The sequence below is a fragment of the Globicephala melas genome, chromosome 1 (assembly GCF_963455315.2).
Source record: "Globicephala melas chromosome 1, mGloMel1.2, whole genome shotgun sequence".
NCBI lineage: Eukaryota > Metazoa > Chordata > Mammalia > Artiodactyla > Delphinidae > Globicephala > Globicephala melas.
The window spans coordinates 76330888-76354443 of NC_083314.1; the positions used below are offsets into that span (position 1 = coordinate 76330888).

Consider the following 23556-nt stretch of genomic DNA (forward strand, 5'->3'; position numbering starts at 1 on the left):
AAAAAAAGATACAGTGGGACTTCCCTGGTGGTGCAGTGGTTAAGACTCCACACTCCCAATGCAGGAGTTCCGGGTTCGATCCCTGGCCAAAGAACTAGATCCCACATGCATGCCGCAACTAAGAGTTCGCATGCCACAACTAAGGAGCCCACGTGCCACAACTAAGGAGCCCTTGAGCTGCAACTAAATGAGCCTGCCTGCCACAACTTAAGACCCAGCGCAACCAAATAAATAACTATGAGGGGAAAAAAAAGATACAGTGAAACCTGCTCACCAATATAGGCATCTCCTGTTAACGTCAGTAATCCAATCCTGAAAATCAGGTATTCTGCACAAAAATACTAATCAGGGCCTATTTCCCATTATTTTAAAAGGAACAAATTATAATGCATTACATTTCAAACCAAACTCTCTAATCAATTTCCTGAAACTAAACTAAACACAGTAAAACACCTGTAAGTAACAAATGATCATAGTAGGATATAAAATGCTAAAACCCGCAATAATTAATGTAATCATTAACAAATAGTTGTTCTGCATGCAGTAGCATGGCTTCTTTTAAAACCAATGTCCCCTACATGCATCTCCTTTGTTGACACTGGGCTCACTTCTCAAAACACCTGATTCTGATATTCTGCCAATGATACTGACATTCAATTGTTTTTGGAATGTAACTTGAGAATTCTCCTGCACATTGTTTTGTAAAAACAATCGATTTGAGTTGGGGGAGACATAAAAATACATTTTTACCATACAACCACTGGCCAAAACCACTGTATTTGTAATTTAATTTCTGGAACACATTCATCACAGCTATCTTAAAGTCTGTGTATGATAACTCTAATATCTGGATCTCCTGTAGATCTCTTTCTACTATTTGTCTTGTCTCTGAATTTTTGGCAAAGTCTTCTCTTTTCTGCATCCCTATTTTTCATTAAATGCTAGACACACTGTATGAAAATGTAGAGATAATTTGAAGTACTGGACAATATTACTTTCTCCCAGAGTATTTATTCTTGTTTATAGGAGAAGTTAGGATAGGGGCAAACCACCTAAATACATCTAAGATTGAATTGTTTCAAGTTGGGTTTCAGTCTTCCTGAGAGCTAGATTTTGGTTCATCCTTACTCCTAGAGTATAGCCCTTTCGGATCCCAACTCTAGACCTGAGGTGTTTACCAGGACCCTTCTCATCAGTGAGTTCTAAACCTCAGTTATTGTCCCTCTGTGAAACTTCCAAAAGCTCTGTCCAGTTTCTCATCCTCACAGCTTTGATTTCATAATTGGCAAATACATGAAGGCGGGCCAAGTGTTGGTCTCACTTCTGCGGGATTCCCTCTTCTCCAGTCTCCTGGAGACTGTCTCAGTAGTTTTCCAATGCTTTCAAACAGATGTTTTTAAAATATTTTATCCAGCTTTTCCAACTGTTCTTCCTGTGAAGTTTGGTTTGATACAATCTGGTTTGAAATGTCTTTGGATGATTTTAATTTATTCTACCTAGCTCAGAGAGTCTGAAAAGGGAAGTCCTTAATAACACCCAGAGGTATTTCTCAAATGTAAAATTATGCCAGTAAAAACTCCGAGAATCCACCAGAACATAACAAGACACTCTGATCTGGCTCTCTTAGATTTCCTGACATATTCAGCACCATTCCTGGCAGGGATGCTGAGATGGACCATTCCAAAGACTATTTTTTGCCTTAGTTTTTTGTCTCTCCCAAACTATCACAGCAAAAACATCTATGCCCATAAACATCCTTTTCCTCATCCCAGTAGCCTGCTCCCTCTATTTGTAATTACTCCCAATGTTAGAAATTCAAATTCATGTGTATCAACCTGAAATTTGAGCATACAGAAAAGGCTCACAGAGGTAAAAATACATCTTCAAGAGTTCACGTAAAGGAAATCTCCAGTTTGAAAGAAATGGCTATTCTTTCTTGCATCACCCTAAAGGAAGAGTCCTTTCTTCCATATTGGTGCCTCTAAAATGTTGTTCCTTCTATTGAGAACATTCTCCCTCTTTATTTCTCATTATATGCTTCACTTCAGATTCCCTTGGCCTCACATTTAATCCTTGCTCCAGCCACCCCTGTTGGGGCCAACTCAGCATAGACTCCACCCACTTTCATGAAAGCACACACTGACAGGCGTCACTCTATACTAACACCACACACTTCTTCCCTCATGCCCTGGGGCTACACAGTTGATGCAGAGAAGTCAGACACCAGGGGATCCACTGCACAGCGCAGAGGGGCCGGGGAGTTAACCCTCATGACAGAAAGAAAGCAAGAGTCAGTAGAACAATTTCTTCTTTCCCCAAAACAGTTTACTGAGTGATTGAAGACATCTTTAAAATATTCTCCCAGGCAAACTTTCCTGAGACACACTTCATATGACTCCTTGGAGAATAGTCCCATAACATCAAGCTATCCCAGTTGCACTTAGCAGCAGCTAGTTTGTAAACACAACCTCATATTAACACTTCTTCTTTCTCTGTATGTAAACCCAAACAAATATTGTCTGTGTAGAATAAAATGACAATGAACAATTTGTGGAGTTAAAAAGAAAAGACAGAACCAAAAATTAGACAACAGTGCTGTATTAGTCAGAAGGGGTAAGAAAAGTGCTAAAGTATTCAAAAGCTCTTGTACTGTGTAGAAGAGAATGTCAAAGCTGTGTTTAAACTTTAGACCTTATTAAATTAGAATGCATGATAAATTTTAAGGGTGACCACTAAAAAATGTATGCATGATTCCAAATCTTTAGAAAGAAAAATATGGAATAGGAAAAAAGTTCAAAAATAACTCAGTTAATCCAAAAATAAAGAAAGAAATAAAGCAAAAAAGATAAAAGCCAGAAACATAGAAAACATGGAACAAATAGAAATCATAAAGTAAGATAGAATCAAAGTCCAAATATATCAAAAATTACAATAAATATATGTGGACAAAAATTGACAGTTACAAGACAGAGATTATCAGAATTTTTTTTAAAATCCCGCTGGATTTTTAAAAAAGCAAACGAACTTGTATAGAATAAAAGTAAAAGGATTGAAAATGATATTCCAAGCAAACACCAAAAGAAAGTCAGTTTGGCCATGTTAATATCAGACAAAATAGACTTGAAGATAATGAGCAATATAGGGATAGAAAGGGATAACCATGTAATGATTTAAGATTTAATCACCATAAATAACACAGTTCTAAAAATATAAGCATCTAATAAAATATGCTGAAGATATATAGAGTATAACTTGATAAAAACTTCAGGGATAAATGGACAAATATACCATCACTGTGGGAGATTTTTCAATATGTCTTTATCTGTGTCTGATAATTCAAGCAGACACCCCACCCCGCCCCCCCCCCAAAAAGTATCAGCAAAGATGTAGGATATTTGAACAACAAAATTAACAAGCTTGTAGTAATGGACATATATCAATTTTGCACCCAACAGTGAGAGAATACAAATTCTTCTCAAGCACATATGGAACATTTACAAAATTAGATCATGAATTAGCTACAAAGCAAATATCAACAAATTTCAAAGAAAAGTATCACAAAACTATGTTCTGTTCACAATGCAAATATTTTAGAAGTTAATTTAAAATCTCCGTAGATTTTGAAATTGAAAAGCATGCTTTTTAAATAACTCATGAGTCAAAGAAGAAACCATAATACAATTATAAATACATTTTACAACTTAGTGATAATGAAAACAGTATATATTAAAACTTGTAGGATATGAAAAGTGTGCGTCAAGGGAAATTTATTGCCTTAAAGCCTTTTTTATAGAAGGGGGAAAAGGCTGAAAATTAATGAACTAAATCCATAACTTAAGAAGTAGAAAACAAACAACACAATAGACTCAAAGAAAGTGGAAGGAATATGATAATTATAAGAGCAGAAGTAGGAACTAAAAAAATGAAATAGGAAACCAAGTTACAATAGAGAGAATCAACAAGGCCAAAAGTTGGTTCTTTGAAAAGACCAACAAAATAAACAAACCTCTGCAATGATTTATCTAAGATAAAAAGAAGAGAAGACACAGACAAATAATTTATCAGTCAGTTTTCACTATAATATGCTGTGGTAACTAACAAAATCCCAAATCTCCGTGTTTATTTTTCGCTTGCTGTGTATGCCACTTATCTTCTGTATTCGCAGATCCCCAGTGGAGGACATGCCATTCTCATTGAAGAAGGAAATGAGCAAGAGAGCTACTGGAAACACACAGAATATTTTTTAAAGATTCCGGTCAGATGTGAAGTCATTGTGACCAAACCCATTGTCAGTTGGGTGGATATGCATATTCCCAAAAGGGGCAGTTCAAATAACATGGCAATAGGTGGAAATGTGTAGTTCTTTTACAAGAAGGAGAGCAAATACTTGAGCAACTGTCTGTACATCAACAGATGAATGGATAAAGAAGCCACAAAAAAGAATGAAATGATGCCATTTGCAGCAACATGGATGGACCTAGAGATTATCAGACTAAGTGAAGTCAGACAGTGAAAGACAAATATCATATAATATCACTTATATGTGGAATCTAAAAAAATGATACAAATGAACTTATTTACAAAACAGACACAGACCCACAGACATAGAAAACAAACTTATGGTTACCAAATTGAGGGGGGGGATAAATTAGGAGTTTTGGATTAACATATACACCCTACTATATATAAAATAAATAAACAACAAGGACCTACTGTATAGCACAGGGAACTATATTCAATATCTTGTAATAACCTATAATGGAAAAGAATCTGAATATATATATAATATATATACATATAACTGAATCACTTTGCTGTACATGTGAAACTAACACAATATTGCAAATTAACTATACGTCAGTCTAAAAAATGGTTAAAAAGGAACCTTCTTTAATCTGACAAAGGGGATTTACAAAAAGCCTTCAAAATATTACTCTAAATTTATTTACCAAAAATATTCTACAAAAATAATTCTAAATTTCCTTTTCAAAAATCAGGATCAAGTCAAGAGTGCCCAAGTAAGAATGTCAAGAAAATATCACCATTTCTATTAACATTGGACTGGAGGTCCTAACCAGTGTAATACTTTAATAGGAATAAAAGGCAATAAGGGCTGGATAGGAGGCAAAATGGACATAGATTTCAGATAATAATTGTTTACATAGAAAAATCCAAAAGAATCTAGAAATGAATTATTGGAAGAATCGATAGAAAAATTATTAGAAAGAATAATAGAAAAATTATTAGAATCAAAGACAAATTATTGTTTCCAGCAAAGTGACTGGACACAATATCAATATACAAAAGTCCAATTTATTTCTATGCTAGCAACAAACAGTTACAAAGCATAATTTTTATAGGATATCATTTACAATAGCAACAAAAACAATGTATCTACGAATAAACCCAACAAAAGATGTGCAAGATCTGGACACATAAAATAAAAAACCTCTACTAAAAGACATTAATGAAGACCTAATAAAAAGATATCTATTCCTTGCTCATGAATTGGAAGACTCAAAATCATAAAGATGTCAATTCTCTCCAGATTGAGCTACATATTCAACACAATGCCAGTTAAAATCCCAACAGGTGTGTGTGTGTGTGTGTGTGTGTGTGTGTGTGTGTGCAACTTGAGAAGCTTGTTCTAAAATATGTATGGAAAAACAAAGGACTAAGAATAGCCAAGACAAAACATAAAGAAGAAAAATAAGGAAAATTTGCCTTACTAAATAATCAAGACTTTTTATAAAACTTTGGTAATTAAGTAGAGTGGTGTTGGCACCAAGATAAATTGTCCAGTGGAACTGAATAGACAGCTCAGAAACAGACCCATATACATAAATGGGATGTTGACACAGACACATGACAAAGCTGGCATGACAGATCAGTTGAGAAAGGTGGGGCTGGTCAACAAAGAAAGCTGGAAAAAAATCTCAGTTGTACGTAAAAAGTAAAATTGGATTCCCTACCTCACACCATAAACAAAGTAAATTCCAGAAAGAATAAGGATTAAAATGTCAAAAGCAAAACTACATATTTTTAGAAGTAACAGTAAGTTAATATATATTAGGGTAGGAAAAAACAGTATAAGTATTTATAAGTTCAAAGTTAAGTACATCTATGTATCAAAAAAAAAAGTGAAGGGCTTCCCTGGTGGCGCAGTGGTTGAGAGTCCACCTGCCGATGGAGGGGACATGGGTTCGCGCCCCGGTCCGCGAAGATCCCACATGCCGCGGAGTGGCTGGGCCCGTGAGCCATGGCCGCTGAGCCTGCGCGTCCGCAGCCTGTGCTCCTAAGCGGGAGAGGCCACAACAGTGAGGGGCCCGCGTACCGGAAAAAAAATGAGCCAATGTTGGGCTCTGTATATAGCCCCCCCAAGTTGTTTATTTCTTCACAGCAGGCTAGGACCAATTAGCTCAAAAGCCTGCCTGCACTAAAGTCAAATTTTTACATATCTAGTTGTTTTAAGCATAGCCCAAATAAGCAGATTTTTAGCCATTTAGAGCTGCCTGCCTACCATGCATACTTCACCAAAGTGCACCCAACATCTGCTAGTCATAGATAAGATAAACCCTGTGGTTATAGACCCCAAGCTGCTGCTGCCCTTTGGAGTTTTCTGACCCAGAGGCTCTCTGTTAGGCAGCTGAGCACATCACATAAACATGTAGGTCCCCTCTCCTCTGGGAATTTCCTTGTCCTCTCCTTCCAGATGCCTCCCCTCCCTGCCCCTAAGTAGTCTCTGAATTATCAGGTTTTGTGCGGGACTTCCCCTGCCTGCAAACCTGTCAAAACTTGTCCAAATAAAGCTTGCCTGTGCTACTGCCACGTCACAGTCATGCCTTTTTCCTTGATCTGCCTTGAAAACCCTGAATGCCCTACACTGACATTTCATAGAAAAAGAACTACAGATAAAATATGTAAGAGACGCTTAACTCCAGGGATATGCCAATAAAGCCAGGATGAGACACCATTTAACTCCCATTTCATTGGCAAAAATCAAGAAGTCTCAAGTATTAGGGAAGATGTGGATGCTAGTGATTGCTAGGATTGTAAACTGGTATAACCACTTTGAATAAAGATTTGGCACTATCACACAGAGTTGAACACTGACATACCCAAAACCCATCAATTCCACTCCTAGGTAAATATACCCAAGAGAAAAGTTTGTATAGAAGAACCAAAAGGCAATGCTCATAGCAGCACAGTTGGAAAAAGCAAAACAAAAACAAAAAAACACCAACAACTGGAAATTGCATAAATATTCAGCAGCCAGAGAATGGATAAATAATGGTACATTCACAAAATGATTTGTTATAGAGCAGTGAAAATGAATGAAATGCAACTTCGCTCAACAAGAAGAATGAATCTTAGTGCTATGGTCAACATTTTTGTTCTCCCCCAAATTCATATGTTGAAATCCTAAGGCCCAATGGATGGTATTAGGAGGTGGGGCCTTTGGGAGGGGCTTAAGTCATGAGGGTGGAGCCCTCATGAATGGGATTGGAGTTCTTATAAAAGAGACCACACAGAGATCCCTAACTCCTTCTGCCATACAAGGAGAACTCTGCCAATAGGAAAAGGGCCCTTGCTATAACATGCTGGCACCCTGACTTCCAGCCTCTAGAACTGTGAGAAATAAATTTCTGTTGAAAAATCTGTTATTTGTTATAGCAGCCTGAATGGACTAAGTAACTTAGGAACGTGTTTGTTAAAATAAAAGTCCAGAACATTAGATGAAATTTCAAACACACACACACACAAAACTAATTTAAAAAAAAGTGTTTAATAATGTATATAACTGTGAAAAGAAAGCAATATAAAAGTTGTGTAAACACAAGTCAGGATGGAGGTTACTTCTGAGGGGAAGGCAGAGGTAAAGGATGGCGACCACTTACAAGTACATTAAAATTATTGGTAATATTTTAGTTCTTGGTTGGGGTGGCAAACTGGCGAGTTAAAGGTGATGTTCATTATAACATTTAAAAAATATTTAATTTGAACGTGCCACACAAGGAATACTGATTATAGTGTATTACTAAGTAATTCTGTGTACTTGATATCCATTTAAAAAAAAAAAAAAAGATAGTACCCACATACCGTCTCAGGCCTTCCGGCCCAACTACGTTATAAACGACTGAAGAGTTTAATCAAGGCCATGAGCAAAAATATAACATCCCAAACCCAAGTACCTACTCCCCACCGTGCCTACGACAACGCCATTAACAGATCAGTAAAAACCCAAGGAAGGCAGCAACAAAATCCTAGCTTAACTAGGACGCAAACAAAAGAGGGAGGAATCACGTGGTGCTCCCTCCCACGCCCGGCGCGCCAATGATGTCACCAATCCGCGACCGGGCCATTGATTCCCGACTGAAGGTAGAGAGGGCTACGTGGTGGGGGAGGGCGGGGAAGGGTCCCGGCGCCACTGGCAGTCTCTGGTGTCGCGCTGTGTCCCAGAGAATTACAAGACCCGGTAAGAGGCTTTTCCCTTCCCCGCTATCACCTTCTGTGGCCTGAACGCCCGGCTCGCGCCGCCGCTCCAGTGTCCGGCGCTACTGTAAGGGGGAGCGCAGGGGCGCCCGGTTGGGCTCTGAGTGTGGCCGCAGGGCCAGGTGGGGAGGCGGGGGTCGGGGGCAGCGGCGGGGCTCAGCAGCCTTGCGGGGAGGCGGGCGCCGGGGGCCAAGTGCTTGTGTGCGGGTGTTTGTGCTCCCGGGTGTGCGCGGGTGTGGGCGGCAGAGGCTGCGCACGGATGCTCTGGCGCTCGTGCCAGGCGGAACCGAACAGCTGGGTACCAAAGGCCCTTGTCTCCCTCTCGCCAACTCCCTCCCCTGGGGGAGAGTGACTGGAGAGCTAGGCGCCTGGGACTCGTTCAGGTCCGCGTCTTCCTGCGCCTTCTCCCTTGACTGCATAGGCCCGCGCCTCATCCCTGGGATAATATCCGCAGCCCTTGGCGTGCCTTATACAGGGAAGGCGTAGGCGTCCGCGGTGGAGAGCCCACTGCGGGGTCACGGCCACTGCGTTCTGCCTCGGTGTGGCCTTGGTGCAGGAGGCCTAGTTGCGTCACCTCCCCTTCCTTCTTCTGCTTGGCTTGATTCTTGGGTCCCGCTAGAGGGTAAGCCTGCCTCAGGTGTGCCGTGTTGGTGTCAGAGTTTGGGAAACTTGCCTTTAGAAGAGGCATATGCACCTGTCATTGGATTTTAAACGCAGTGTCGGGGAGTCCCAGCCTGCGGTCGGGGAGGGAACAGAGCCTAAGCTGCTAAGGGAGAAGATTTGCACACAGAGGCCTACACAGTGACTGCTGTTGGAGAGGGAGGCCGGATTGCTAGAACAGGTCACTGGGAGCCGAGAACGTCGGAGCAACAAATTGTCGAGCAAATGCGAGTGATGATGCCAGTTTCTTAACTAAAGAAGGACGGTTCCCGTCGTTGCAGATTTTGAGATATCTTTCCCGTTATTTCATTATTTCACAGACAGCTGGGTGTGCTTGCTGTATGGGAGGCAGGGAACAGAGTGGAAAGGGGGCATGACTTTTGGGAGTCTGGTCTGCGTTTGCCAGCTGTGTGACAGTGAGTGAGTTATTTAACCTTTCTACTCCTACTTGGTCTTATCTACAAAATGAGGATAATTATATCTACCTTACAGGGTTGTTGTCAGAATTTGAAGTGTCTAGCTATTATTAGTAAGGGCCCAGCACCCATGACTTGAACTTGCTCCCTTGCTGAAGGTTTCCCATTGGTACAGCTGCTTGAAAAGCAGGGGAGTGTTTTGCTATTCTGTGTGCTTGCTATTCTGCCAGATATGATAAAGCAGACTTGCGGTGGCGGGGGAGACTCAAAACCCATAATCTCTCTACAATAGACCATAACATTTTAAAACTGGAAAAAGCCTTACTTTACTCTCTTAATTATAGCTTCTCTTTATTGAGCACATGCTATGTGTGTGACCCTGTACTGAGCTCTCAACATACACTAATTTCTTTAATCCCTCCGGCAGCCCAGTGCTATAATAAGTATTATCCCCATTTTACAGATGCAGAAGGTGAGCTTAGCCAACCAAGTTCCTGACACTATTTAATGGCAGAACTGAAACTTGAACCCAGGCCCTCAGACTATGTAGGGTTTGGGTCTTGTTATTTCTCAGTGACTAGAATCCTGGCAGTGTGAGGTGTAGTGGGGGAAGGGAGGCATAAGCAGAGTTTAGAGGGCCGGTATTTGCTGTAAGAATAACATCTCAAATTGTCCAGTGATAAATTACCTTTTATTTTACATTTTACCCAGCATTGTCCAGATGCGAAGCAAGATTTAACCTTTTCACCCAGAGAAGAGTGGGCAAAGTAGATATGGGCGCACAGTGCTGGGATAGTGGGCAAACAGTAGGTATTTGGTAAATGTCTGTGGAAAGAAGAAAAAATCTTGAGGTATTGTTACGTCTGCCAGAAGGAGACCCATTGCTAACACACACAGTTTCCTTTAAGCTAGCTATTTTTATACTGTTACACAGTGTAATATGAGCATCTTTCTGATTCATGGATTTAAAGATTTGAAGCTGTGTTTCAGACCAAGACTGGTATTATTATCTGTGACCAACTGATTTGAGTTTGTGTGAACAACAGGGTCTGAGCCCCTTTTGGGCTTCTGTAGTGATCTCTTGAGATACAGCAGTTTATTTTGCTATAACATCTGTTAGACTTGGACCATAGTGGATACAGCTGCTTGAGTTAAGTTTCCTGGAGAACACTGGATGATGGTTTGGTATCAGGGATAAAGAGTTCAAAATATTAAGTTTGTCACAAAATTAAGCATTTGAGAAAGATCTGTGACGGATGTGCATTAATGTGGTAATGGTAAATGGGTTTTAAACAGATGATATTCTTGGCGTTTTTGATCAGTCATTCTGTGTTGGTTCTCAGTCTGAAGATGACTTAGGGCTGTCTGGTGAATTATTAGGAATGCAGAAAGGTTTATATAACCCATCCATATAGATTGTGACAAGTAAACTCTCAGTTCCTCCCCGCAAGGAGCCTTCGTTGCTGCTTCTATACCCTCCCAGATGCCTTGAAGCCACCTATTTCATCATGTTTATCAAACTTAATGGGAGAGACCCTTTAACATAATTGATCCTCCCTTTCCCTCTGTACCCCACCACCACCACACACAGAGTGAAGTTCTTTCCCCAGAAGGGGGTATATTAATCTAGTTGCAAATGGCAGAAGCCTAATGTAAACTAACATAAGCAAAAAAGTGTTGATCATTTAACTAGGAGGTCCAAATGTGAGCTTCAGGCATGGCTGGATCATGAGGCTGAAATGATGTCATGAGGACTCTCTTCGCCCTGCCTTTCTCTGCTTCTTTTTGTTTATTGCCCTCATTCTTTCCTGCTGTTTTCTCCGTACATAGTGGAAAAGGTGACTCTTGGCAGCCCCAAGCCTATGATCTTACAGCTCTCTTCTAGCATTGTAAACTCATCATGTGGACAAGGAGCTAGGGATGCCACGTTTAGACAGATCTGTGTCACAGGCCCACTTTTGAGATGAAGGAGTAAAATTTCCTTCCATAACCTCATGGGATGGGGAAGTGAAGAGGTACTAGGCAGGTGAAAACAACAGATGATTACTGTAAGTTGGTGTGTATACATAGACATATGTGCTGACATGTGTGCTTATATCCCCCTTCTTTGTGGCCTTTCCAGAGCCTTCCAACTGGAATGGATCCACGTGGTTTTGTTTGTCCATCACACGTTGTTATTTTGTTGTGGCATTGATCATGTTCTTTTCATCCCTTCCGCTCCTTTGCATCTGCTGTTTGTGCGTGCACGTGTGTACACACACACACACACACACTGTTTTGTTTGACTGACTTCCTTTTGGATTCAGGTCATCCTTCTCTTCTCAGAAGCCTTCCTTGACCTCCATCAACGAGGAAGTCACATCCCCTGAGCACAGCCCTACTGTGGATTTGATTTCTGTTTGATAACTGTCTATTTTCTAGTCAGTTCTCCACTAGACTGAGAGCCCCTTGAAGACAGAGGTGCTCTTTGCTTTGTATTCCTTATCTCCTTCTTAGCTGTATTATTTTTATTCTTAGCACTTACAACCAGTTGACACTGTATATTTGTTCGTTGCCTGTCTTCTCACTAAAACATCAGCTTCATGAAAATAACGAGGAAAGGAATTTTTATTTTGTTTACTGCTGTATCTCTAGGGCCTAGGATGTGCCTGGCACATAGTATGTGCTTAATAAATGTTTATTAAATGAATGAATGAAAATCTGCCCATAGGGAGAAAATGCTGCCATGGTGTTGATGAGGATTCAATCTGCATGATAGATACAGTTCTCACTGTAAATGTCTGTAAATGCAAGTACTATGGGTGCCATCTCAGAAAGGCAGAATCTCTCTCCCCATGTGCATCTGAACCTACAGAGGTGAAGGGTTAGGCCCCAAGGAGCAGCCACCTGGAAACTCCACCCTGTGAGATATTTCACCCCCCTCAAACTCTTCTGAACTATGATAGATTGTATATTAAGGCTTTTTTTTTTTTTTTTGTAGTTTGAGTCTTTTTTTTCCTTAGAGTATTTATCTCTTTTTTTTTTTTTTCTAATTTTATTTATTTTTGGCTGTGCTGGGTCCTCATTGCTGCACGCGGGCTCTCTCTAGTTGTGGTGCGCGGGCTTCTCGTTGCGGTGGCCTCTCCCTTTGAGGAGCATGGCCTCTAGGAGTGTGGGCTTCAGTAGTTGCAGCACGCGGGTCCTAGAGCACACGGGCTTCAGTAGTTGTGACTGGTGGACTTAGTTGCTCCGCGGCATGTGGGAATCTTCCCAGACCAGGGCTCGAACCCGTGTCCCCTGCATTGGCAGGCGGATTCTTAACAATTGCGCACAAGGGAAGTCCCGGAGTATTTATCTTTAAAACATTCCCTTGAGCACTTACAATGTGCCAGACACGGTTTTAAGTCCCTTAACAACTTATTCTTTGACTGGAGTTTGGGGATCAAGGTTGTGAACTTTAAAACTTTTTTTTTCTTTTTAAATACAAAAACACTCAAAAGAGGCTAAAAAAAATCCAAACTAGAAAATTATAAAAGAAATGAGACCCCTCTCCATCCAGCTCATCTCACCCTCCAGAGGTAGAGCTACTACTAATAGCTTGATGTGTGTCTCCTCCCTTACCTTTTCTTAGGCCTTTATAGTCAAAGCTATTAAATAAAATACACTCCATCTTGTTGTCATTGTTTGATTTTCACCCAGATGCAGCCATGTTCTACATGCTGATCTGCACCTTTCCTTTTCCATAGCTGTCTTCAATGTGCTTCTGCTGCACCTACAACTACTCCCCAGGGAGAGCACCCTGCCTCGGGGTGAGTGGCATAGCCGGATGGGGGACTTGCAGCCCAGAGTGCAGTCTGTCCTTCAGGACAGGGGCTGCTTGGGTGTTGGTCTTCCGCCCTCTCCCAGGGAGGGCCCAATTCCGCATCCATCTTCCTGGGTACTGTTGTGCCTTATCTTATCTTATTTTAACCTACCCATGCCACACCCACACCCCCCAACAAAAATAGCGGAGGGAGGATACCCTTTTGTTTCTTGTTTTAACACACAAAAAGTAGTTCTCATACAATTAGAGGCTTGAGGTGAAAGGGCTATTGTTTAACCCCACACTCACCCCCATACATCTGGGCCCCCGCTTCTACCCAGCTGCAATACCTTCTTGTAGTGCTTAGTCCTCATTTGCTTCCTAAAAAGTGAATATGAGTTTATACAGCAATGCCTGACCATTCGCTGTGCCTCTGTCTCACCCTGCCTTCTCCAGGACTGGGTATTTTAACGGAAAGAGGAAAATCTTAGCTAGATTGAAAAATGGTGTCTCATTTTAATTTGCATTTTTTGTTATGATTAAGTTTGAATCAAATATTTTTTAGAGTATGCAAATACTCTAAAAAATATGAGTATATGCTCATTGTAAAAAACAAACAAAAAACTCTTATTTGCTGTAAATATTCTTCCAGTCGGTTGTTTGCCATCTAATTTTGGCTTTATCATTAAACATACAAAACCTGTTTTTCATTCTTCTGCAGACAGATTTTGTCCTTTTTGATTTCTTCCTTTGCTTGTAAGCTTAAAAATATTTTTTCTTCATTTTGTGTTCTAAAGGTTTGCTTTTTGACATATGACTTTGAAAAGCTAATATTCAGTTTTATTTCAGATTTGAACAAGATATTTGATGAAAATATTGTACAATATTTTAAATAAAAGCAGTTTTTTGTGGGGTTTTTTGCGGTACGTGGGCCTCTCACGGTTGTGGCCTCTCCCGTTGCAGAGCACAGGCTCCGGACGCACAGGCTCAGCGGCCATGGCTCACGAGCCCAGCCGCCCTGCGGCATGTGGGATCTTCCCGGACCGGGGCACGAACCCGTGTTCTCTGCATCGGCAGGCGGACTCTCAACCACTGCGCCACTAGGGAAGCCCATAAAAGCAGTTTTACTTAGATAAAGGTCTATGTTTTGTTTTTTGTAAATTTATTTATATATTTATTTTTGGCTGTGTTGGGTCTTCGTTGCTGCGCACGGGCTTTCTCTAGTTGTGGCGAGTGGGGCTACTTTTCATTGCGGTGTGCGGGCTTCTCATTGCGGTGGCTTCTCTTGTTGCGGAGAATGGTGTCTAGGTGCGCAGACTTCAGTAGTTGTGGCACGCGGGCTCAGTAGTTGTGGCTTGTGAGCTCTAGAGTGCAGTCTCGGTAGTTGTAGCGCACGGGCTTAGTTGCTCCGTGGCATGTGGGATCTTCCCGGACCAGGGCTTGAATCTGTGTCCCCTGCATTGACAGACAGATTCTTCACCACTGTGCCACCAGGGAAGTCCTATGTTTTGTTTTAAAGATACTTACATTAGTGCGTATGTATCATTTATTTTTCCTTTTTTAAATTTAGCAGAATATCAAAGCTTGCTCCACAAAACTGAGTTCGAATGTATGTATAATTCTCATCATTTTAATGTTCTTAAGCGTTTCAATAAATTGCTACATGAGATGTTTATCTGTTGCTGTTGATCTGGTTTAAAGAAGCACTCTTATTCTGTTAGCAACATCTAGGTGTATAGCCAAGATGATGAATTTAGCCTCTTCCCGTTCACCTGTCTCACCATTTCCCTCTCTTTTTGAGATGTAATTATATACAGTAAAAATATTTAATGAATATGCTATGGTATTCATTGAATACCATTCAATAAATTTTGACAAATACATATACCCATTTAATCACCATCCAAATCAAGAAAATAAAGGATTTCCATCACCCCAGAAAGTTCCCTCGTGCACCTTTCTAGTCACCACTGTCCCCAAAGGCTACCACTCTTCTGATGTCTATCACCATAGATCAGTTTTGCCTGTTCTAAAACATCATATCAATAGAACTATATAATATGTACTTTATGTGTGGCTTCTTTTAGTGAGCTTCAGCCATGTTGCAGTATCCACTGTATGTATATACATTAGTCATTTATTCATTCATCAGTTGATGTGCTTTGAGGTTGTTTCCAGTTTGCGGCTATCAGGAATAAAGCTCTAGGAACATTCTTTTTTTCTTTTTTTTAATTGTGGTGAAAAACACATAAAATTTACCAAATTAACCATTTTTAAGTGTACAGTTCAGTAGTAGTATGTATATTCACATGGTGAAAAGTTCAGATCTCCAGAACACTTTCATTTTGCAAATCTGAAACTCTGCACCCATTAAACAACTCCCCCTTTCCCCTTCTCCCTACCCCTGGTTCCATAAACATTCTTGTCTAAGTCTTTTTGTAGCCATCTCTTTTCATTTTCCTTGGGCAAGTACTCAGAAGTATAGCGGCTGAGTCATACATAGGGTGTTTACATATTTAGCCTTAGAAGAAATTGCCAAACAGTTTTCCAAAGTGGTTGTACCATTTTACATTCCCACCATGAGAGTGTATGAGAGTTCTACTTGCTCCACATCCTCACCATTAGATATTATGAGGGGTTTTTTTAGTTTTATTTTAGCCATTCTAATAGCTATGAAGTGGCGTCTGATTGTGGTTTTATCACAGCATATCTTAATCATTTATTTACGTGGCTATTTCCATTATTAGACTGAGCTTCTTAAGGGCAAGGTTCATGCAATACATAGTTATCTTTTTCTTATTAACTTTTCCCCTTTATTTTGAGTGTGATAGATGCTTTATTATAGAAGACTTGAAAATTGAAGAAACTATTAAAATGAATATCCCTGGTAACCCTACTTCTCAGATATCATCATTAACATTTTGGTGTCTTTTGTGCAGTGTTGTGTTGGTTAGCCCACAGATAGGGCAGTTCCAGGGTAGATTGATTCAGCAACTCAGAGTTGTCCCAGCCCTCTAGTCTGCCATCCTCAGGGCATCATTTATTCATATCAAGGAACCTTTGTGACAGAAAGCCCCCGACAGGCTTCCTTTGTGTTTTGTTGGCCAGAGTTGTATCACATGTATCACTGGCAAGAGGAATGGAATTGCCAAAACCAAGTTAGATTAGACTAATCACAGTCCTCCCTCTGGGTCTGGGGAGGGAGCCTGGCCTTCTCAGATGAATGTGGACAGAATCAGGGTTCTCTCAGAAGGGAAGGCAGACTTCTAGGGTAGGCACTCAGCACTGTCTGCCACCTGGGCATATTGTTTTTCAAAGCCGAAATTGTTCTCTATTTAAATTTTATGTCTTTCCACTTATTATGAACTAAACATCTTCCATGGCATTAACTCTTTGTAAATGTCACTTTTATGTATTGTATAATTTACTACTGTACCAGAATCTACTTGACTGTGTCTCTAGTTTTGGACATTAAATCTATTTTCAATTTTTTGCTATTGTAAACAATTCTGTAGGGAGCTTAAATTTCTGTACTAGATTTCAAATTATCTTCCTCAAGGTAGATTTTTATGATTGGACCATTAATTACACTTATTAATAATTATGTAGCAATATGATTACATATTAATAATGATTGCTGATTATTAAATGAGGTTATTAACATATTTAAGACTTCTGACGCACATTGTCCAATTGCTTTGTAAAAAAAAGCATCTTAGTCTTACTGTCATAGGGTAGAACGCCTATTTCTCCTCCTTTCCTTATTTTTTTACTTTTCTCCCTCCTCTTTCTTTCATTCAATCATTAATGTATGTTCCTTTGACAGATATGTTGAATACCTTTTATAGCCAAAGCACTGTGCTGGGTCATGGGGGGTACAAGGCTAGTACTGCTCAGGACAGACAGACAAAGATCATGCAATTGTGTAACTACAGCTACTGATAAGGATTATGAAGGAAGCTTCCTAGTGTTACGGATACTATAAACTCTATATGCCGTCTGGCATAGGGACAGGACTGGAGGAGAAAACAGTCTACGACTTGGCTTTTTTGAGGCTGCAGGAGTGCTCTGTGGCTATTGGGCAAACAGGATGGAAGGTGCCTTTTGTGAAGTATGGGAGGTTAGGCTTGGCTGGAGAGTGGGAGTGCACAGCCAACCTTGTTACGGACTTGGGCCTTTATCCCAAGAGTAACATATAGCCAATAAAGGGTTAAAGAAGGGAGGTGATGGTGACCTAACCATCTTTGAGAACATTTTGGAGGGGGTCAGAGGGGATTCCTAGAGTCAAAGATTAGATTGTGAAGGTAGCCATGGAATCTCCCCACCTGGCACTGGGTCATTTTTTTTAATTGCTAATTTTCTGAATGAAAACGTAAAACGTATTACAAGTGTAACTGAATATTCCCCCAAGCATTTGACAGGCATTTGCACTTCCTTTTTTGGGAATTGGCTTTTTATCTACTGCAGAGTTAGTGGGGGCAGTGTAATGGCCAAGAGCATCCGCTCTGGAGCCAAAATGCCTGAGTCTGAATCCTGGCTCAGCCTGTACTGGCTGTGTTATCTCGAACAACTTTGGTCTACCTCAGCCTTTCATGCTGTAACATGGGGACAGCAACAGTGTACCTCTCTCATAAGGTGGTTGTGAAAATTAAAAGATAAAGTACAGGGACTTCCCTGGTGGTCCAGTGGCTAAGACTCCATGCTCCCAATGCAGAGGATCTGGGTTTGATCCCTGGTCAGGGAACTAGATCCCACATGCATGCCGCAACTAAGAGTTCACATGCCTCAACTAAGGAGCCCGTGAGCCGGTGCAACCAGAAAAATAAATAAATAAAAAATAGGGCTTCCCTGGTGGCGCAGTGGTTGAGAGTCCGCCAGCCGATGCAGGGGACGCAGGTTCGTGCCCCGGTCCGGGAAGATCCCACATGCTGTGGAGCGGCTGGGCCCGTGAGCCATGGCCGCTGAGCCTGTGTGTCCAGAGCCTGTGCTCCGCAGCGGGAGAGGCCGCGACAGTGAGAGGCCCGCGCACTGCGATGAAAAGTGGCCCCCACTTGACGCAACTGGGGAAAGCCCTCGCACGGAAACGGAGACCCAACACAGCCAAAAATAAATAAACAAACAAACAATAAATAAATAAATAAAAGATAAACTACAGTGCTGGCCCATATGAGCACTCCATATGTACATGCTGTCTTATCTAGGTATGTGGGCTTTATATATACACATATACATATTAACTCTGTCCTGTGTGTGATGTGTTGTAACTGTGATTCCCTGTCCATTTTAATTTTTTTATTAATGTCTCTTTTTAAAAACTTTTTTCTGTGAACATTTTCAAACATCACGTCACTATTTTGAAGTACAAAAATATATCTGCAGTGAACAGATGTCGGTCTTCTCCTTTGTGATGTCTTCCATTGCTGTGAAACAGGTCAAGTCATACACAAAGACTTTGGTTTTTAGTGTTTTTATTTAAAATACTTCACAAATAATCCTTTAATCCATTTGTAATTTATTTTGGTTTATTAATATAAGGCAAGACTCTGAATAGATCTTTCTTTCCAAAAAGCCTATCAATTAGCCAAGTTCCATCTATAGACTAATCCTTCTTCCCCTCACTGCTGCTTTTGGCTCCTATCATGCATTGGATCTGTACACACACTTGGGTCTATTGGGGGGAAAGTGGTTCTGCTCTATTAGGCTGTAGCTCCATTCCTGTATTATACCAGTACTGCTTTGATTTAATCAGTATGGCTGTCCTCTTTTAAAAAATATTTTGGCTATTCTTGCCTGTTTGTTCTTGCACTTGAACTTTAATCATTTTGTCAGGTATCCACTCCTTACTGCCCCTAAGCTCACTAGAATTTGCAATAAACTGTTATTTAATTTGGCACTAATTGGCGTTCATAAACTATTCCGCCATCACATTTGGAGCTGGTGTATCCTTCTACTTAAAACAGGTATTCCTCAACAGAGTTTTGTACTTTTCCACGTGTAGGCTCTTCACATTTCTTAGGATTATTCCCAGATGTTTCCCTTTTCTTTTTTAATGCTTTATTTGCTGTTAAGAATATAGTATTTTGGGGCTTCCCTGGTGGCGCAGTGGTTGAGAGTCCGCCTGCCGATGCAGGGGACACGGGTTCGTGCCCCGGTCCGGGAGGATCCCACATGCCGCGGAGTGGCTGGGCCCGTGAGCCATGGCCGCTGAGCGTGCGTGTCCAGAGCCTGTGCTCCGCAAAGGGAGAGGCCACAACAGTGAGAGGCCCGCGTACTGCAAAAAAAAAAAAAAAAAGAATATAGTATTTTTCATATAAGGAAGGGTTGTGTTTTGTATATTTCTCTTATATCCAGCCATATTACTTAACTGATGGTGGTCCAAGAGTTTTCATTTAATCTTCTTGGATCAACAAGGGTTATGATATTATCATCTGCAAATAATGTTTTTCTTTCCTTTTTTAATAGTTTTCTCTTATTTCTGTTTTGTGTTATAGAATATGCTAGGATCTTCAAAATAATGTTAAATACCATATCTCTGATTCTAAGACCATTGAGCATAAGAACATGCTATCAATTTAATAATAGCTTTTAGGGGCTACTAGTCAAAATATACTGATACATAATATAAATGCATGTAATTCACATCCCAATATCAGAAAAGTTTGGAGTACATCTCAGAATTGAGGAGATAACAGTGGTAATGATGGCCCTCCTTATTTTATTTCTTATTTTAGTGGGAATGCCTAACTATTCCATTTTAAATATGATATTGGCTCTCAGTTTATGATAGGTAGTCTTTGTTATATTACAGAAATATCCTTTTCTTCAAATAAAACAAAAAGCTCTAGTTCTGCTGGACAGTAATGAGAAGGCTGTACTGTTTGGTTTAACAAAAAAGTGGAAATTGTGGCTGTGCACATCGTCTGTGCCAGCTGGTCTGCTGGTCTGTTGCTGCCTTTTTCCTTGATAGCCCCAAATACAGAAATCCCTGGCTGCACAGCAAGGTCTGTGCTAGTCCTGTACCCAGAGCTCCCTGATGTGCACAGCCTTTCGAGGATGGTGTATTAGTTTCCTACAGCTGCAGTAACAAATTACCACAGATTTGGTGGCTTAAAACCATAGAAATTTATTCTCTCACAGTTCTGGAGGCTAGAAATCTGAAGTCAGTTCACTGGGAGGAAGTCGAGGTGTTGCAGGGCTGTGCTCCCTCCAGAGCCTCTCCGGGAGAATCGGTCCTTGCCCCTGCCAGCTTCTGGTGGCTGCCTGCATTGCTTGACTTGTGGCCTTATCACTCCAGCCTTCAAGGCCAGTGTCTTCAAATCTCTCTCTGCTACGTCTTCACTGTCTTCACGCACCTTCTCCTCTGTGTGCGTAGATGGAAATTTTTCTGAACTTGTCGATGCTGAAAGAAATACTTTTAAAGTCATATGTTAGGAATAGCAAAGCCTTATTCATTCCCTTTGGGAAGAAGATTGTGGTCACCTGGAAATAGCTCTAGGTCAATTCTCAGAAAATCAATACGCTGAAATTCAGTTCCACAAAAGCCTCTCAACCTTGCCACCTCCCACTGTCCCCCGGTCTCCTCCTCAATCTCCAGCTCTTCAGCTTCAGGGAGACGGGCAGAGTACATTTCCTCTAATACTGTTGTGAAGGAAGGATAAAAACTGGTCAATTGAGACTAGAGAGCTTAAAGAAAAGGTGAAGTCAGCATATTGGTAGTTTAGTAAATTGGTTATTCAGGGAATTGGCCACTTGGCAAGTCAGCTTTCTGCGATTGGCTGTTCCTGAAATCGGCCCACTTCCCCCGGAAACACTGCAGAACTTGGGGGCAGAGGCTGCCCTCTGGCCTGCCTAGAACAGGACTGCACTTGGCCCGTCTGTTTCCTGCAAGCCATGGAGATGGGGACATTGCCCTTGCAGGAAGCTGGGACTGAGCCCAGCCACTCATAGGCTAGGTCCTAGGGGTGAGAAGGAAGAGCAGGCAAGAGTGAGAGGGAGGTCCCCCCTTTGGACTCTGGCTCAGCGGAACCCAAGTGTGGCCCAGTAGCTGAACCTCTTTGCTGGCCAGAGCCAAACCAGACGTCAGTCAGGTGCTGCCTGCCAGACCAACCTAGCATGGAAGAGGTGGTTTCAGGGTGTCAGGACTTATTGCATTAGACCACAAGCTATGTAGAGTCATCTTGTGGGGTGGTTATGAGACTAAACGTACATTCCCTGTTTAAACTTGCATGTAAAATATTCAGCACAGGCATGTTAACCATTAGTAGTAGTATGGTTTTGACATTATTACTAATATATCTTTAAGATATGGTAATACTTATCACAATGCCTATAAATGGTTGATAAATACCATTTTCTTCTTTCATTTACTGGATAACTTTGGGTAGAGGCACTTACCCACTTCTGGAGACCTCTGTTTCTTCTGGGGGTACCTGGGGCATCTCTTGCTTTCTTGTAACTTCAAAAGCCAGTCTAGTCATTAACCTCAATAGAATATAAATCAGCATAAAGACAGCTGTGGAGCACTGCTCAGTCAGTTGGGCAACTTCGCTATTCTGCCTTATAGGTTATCAAAGCAAGTCGGGTTATTATAGGAAGACCCTGTAAATTGTGAAAATTATGTTCATGGGGCAGTAGCTGTTTAGTGGAATAAAAAATCCAATGATATATTGAAAGAGAAACAACAACAACAAAAAAAGGAAGGCAATAAATTTATGCCTAGCAACTCTACGAATTGCTTGTTATGTATTTCCTAGGAGTTAAGATAAGAACATGAGTTTATTTTTGTACAGATCCTATTCTAAAATAGTGCCCTAGTACTTAAAAATACCTCAGTAATTCATTACTTTTTTGATAATGTGTTGCAAGTTCAGTAGCACACATTCACAGTCAGTACATTTCTGTTGCAGTATCTGCTGTATGAGCAAATATTGAAGGAGTTTGCAGACATCTGCTTTACAGTAGGGAGATAGATGATCCAATTGGATGTAGCCCATATGTGCAGTAAAGTCTGGTTATAGGAAATTACAGACGAAAAAGACCGTTGTTGTAAATATGCACCCCTGCGCACAGTAAGGTTAAGCAGAATATCCGCAAGACAAATTAATCATTACAAAGACGACTAAGTTATATTTATAGTTTAAAAGCAAGAATAGCAGGGACTGGAAACTAAAACCAACCCAGTAGCCCGAATGATAATGCGTCCTTCCCCATAATGGGTGAAGTCCAGGCCCCTGAAGGCACACATGGAGCCAGAGCTTGGCAGTGTTATGTGGCAGCCAGATTTCTGAGAACACTGAATGGGGGGCTTTTTCTGTAATACCTAATTTTAGATGGTAACTCTTAATCACTTAGGTGATTGTTAGCAAGTAGCCCTAGGTAGTATGTTCACAGGAGGTCTTGCATTTGGGGTTACTTCACAGCTGAGCAGAAGACACAGGCTCCTGGGGAGGTGAGCCCCAGTGTTAGGAGAGCTGCGCCTGCGTGTCCATGGAGGCTTTATGCACAGGGAAAACAGCAGGGTGGACACCAGTGAATTAACAATGGAGATTTAGGGGTAACTTTGACAGTGTTTGCTCATCTGTATTTTCTGAAACTTTTTGCAATCAACCTGTTACTTTTGGTTAATTTTTAAAAGAGCTTCCTCCAACTCCTCAAGCTCCTACAATAGAACAGCACAAAGACTGATGTCACCACCTCACAACCCTGTGGGAGCTGAAACAATCCCTGATGGGGAGGAGATGAAATGTTTATGAATAACTCTGTCTGCAGTTCCTCAAGCTGCTGAGATTAAATGACAAGAGCGGTTGTTGTTCTTTCAAGGCATGAACCGAACCTCTGTTTAGGAAACATATTTCCCCTCCCTGCTTCACCACTGCATCCTAGGTTCGATTCAAAGACATGGAGGCAGCAGCGGTGCAGCTTCCTCTGCACAGTAGCTGTGATTACTGCTTCTCTGGATCTTCTTTTTTTTTCTAATTTTTATTTATTTATTTATTTATTTGGCTGTGTCCAGTCTTGGTTGCGGCATGCGGGATCTTTCATTGTGGCACACGGGCTTCTCTCTAGTTGTGGCGTGCAGGCTCTAGAGCGCGTAGGCTCAGTTAGTTGTGGCACGCGGGCTTAGTTGCCCTGCGGCATGTGGGATCTTAGTTCCCAGACCAGGGATCGACCCCGCGTCCCCTGCATTGGAAGGCAGATTCTTAACCA

General features: G+C 41.2%; 1 protein-coding gene across 2 annotated transcripts in view; it reads left to right on the forward strand.

Annotated features, from left to right (window-relative positions):
- The first annotated feature begins 8254 nt into the window (after positions 1 to 8254).
- ADAR (adenosine deaminase RNA specific) overlaps positions 8255 to 23556 on the forward strand; it is a 39684-nt gene continuing 24382 nt past the window's right edge. For both annotated transcript variants that reach the window (XM_060298749.1, XM_060298758.1), the window contains exon 1: positions 8255 to 8379. In XM_060298749.1, coding sequence (XP_060154732.1) covers positions 8335 to 8379 — 45 coding nt within the window. In that variant the 5' untranslated portion in view covers positions 8255 to 8334. The remainder of the gene's footprint in view (positions 8380 to 23556) is intronic.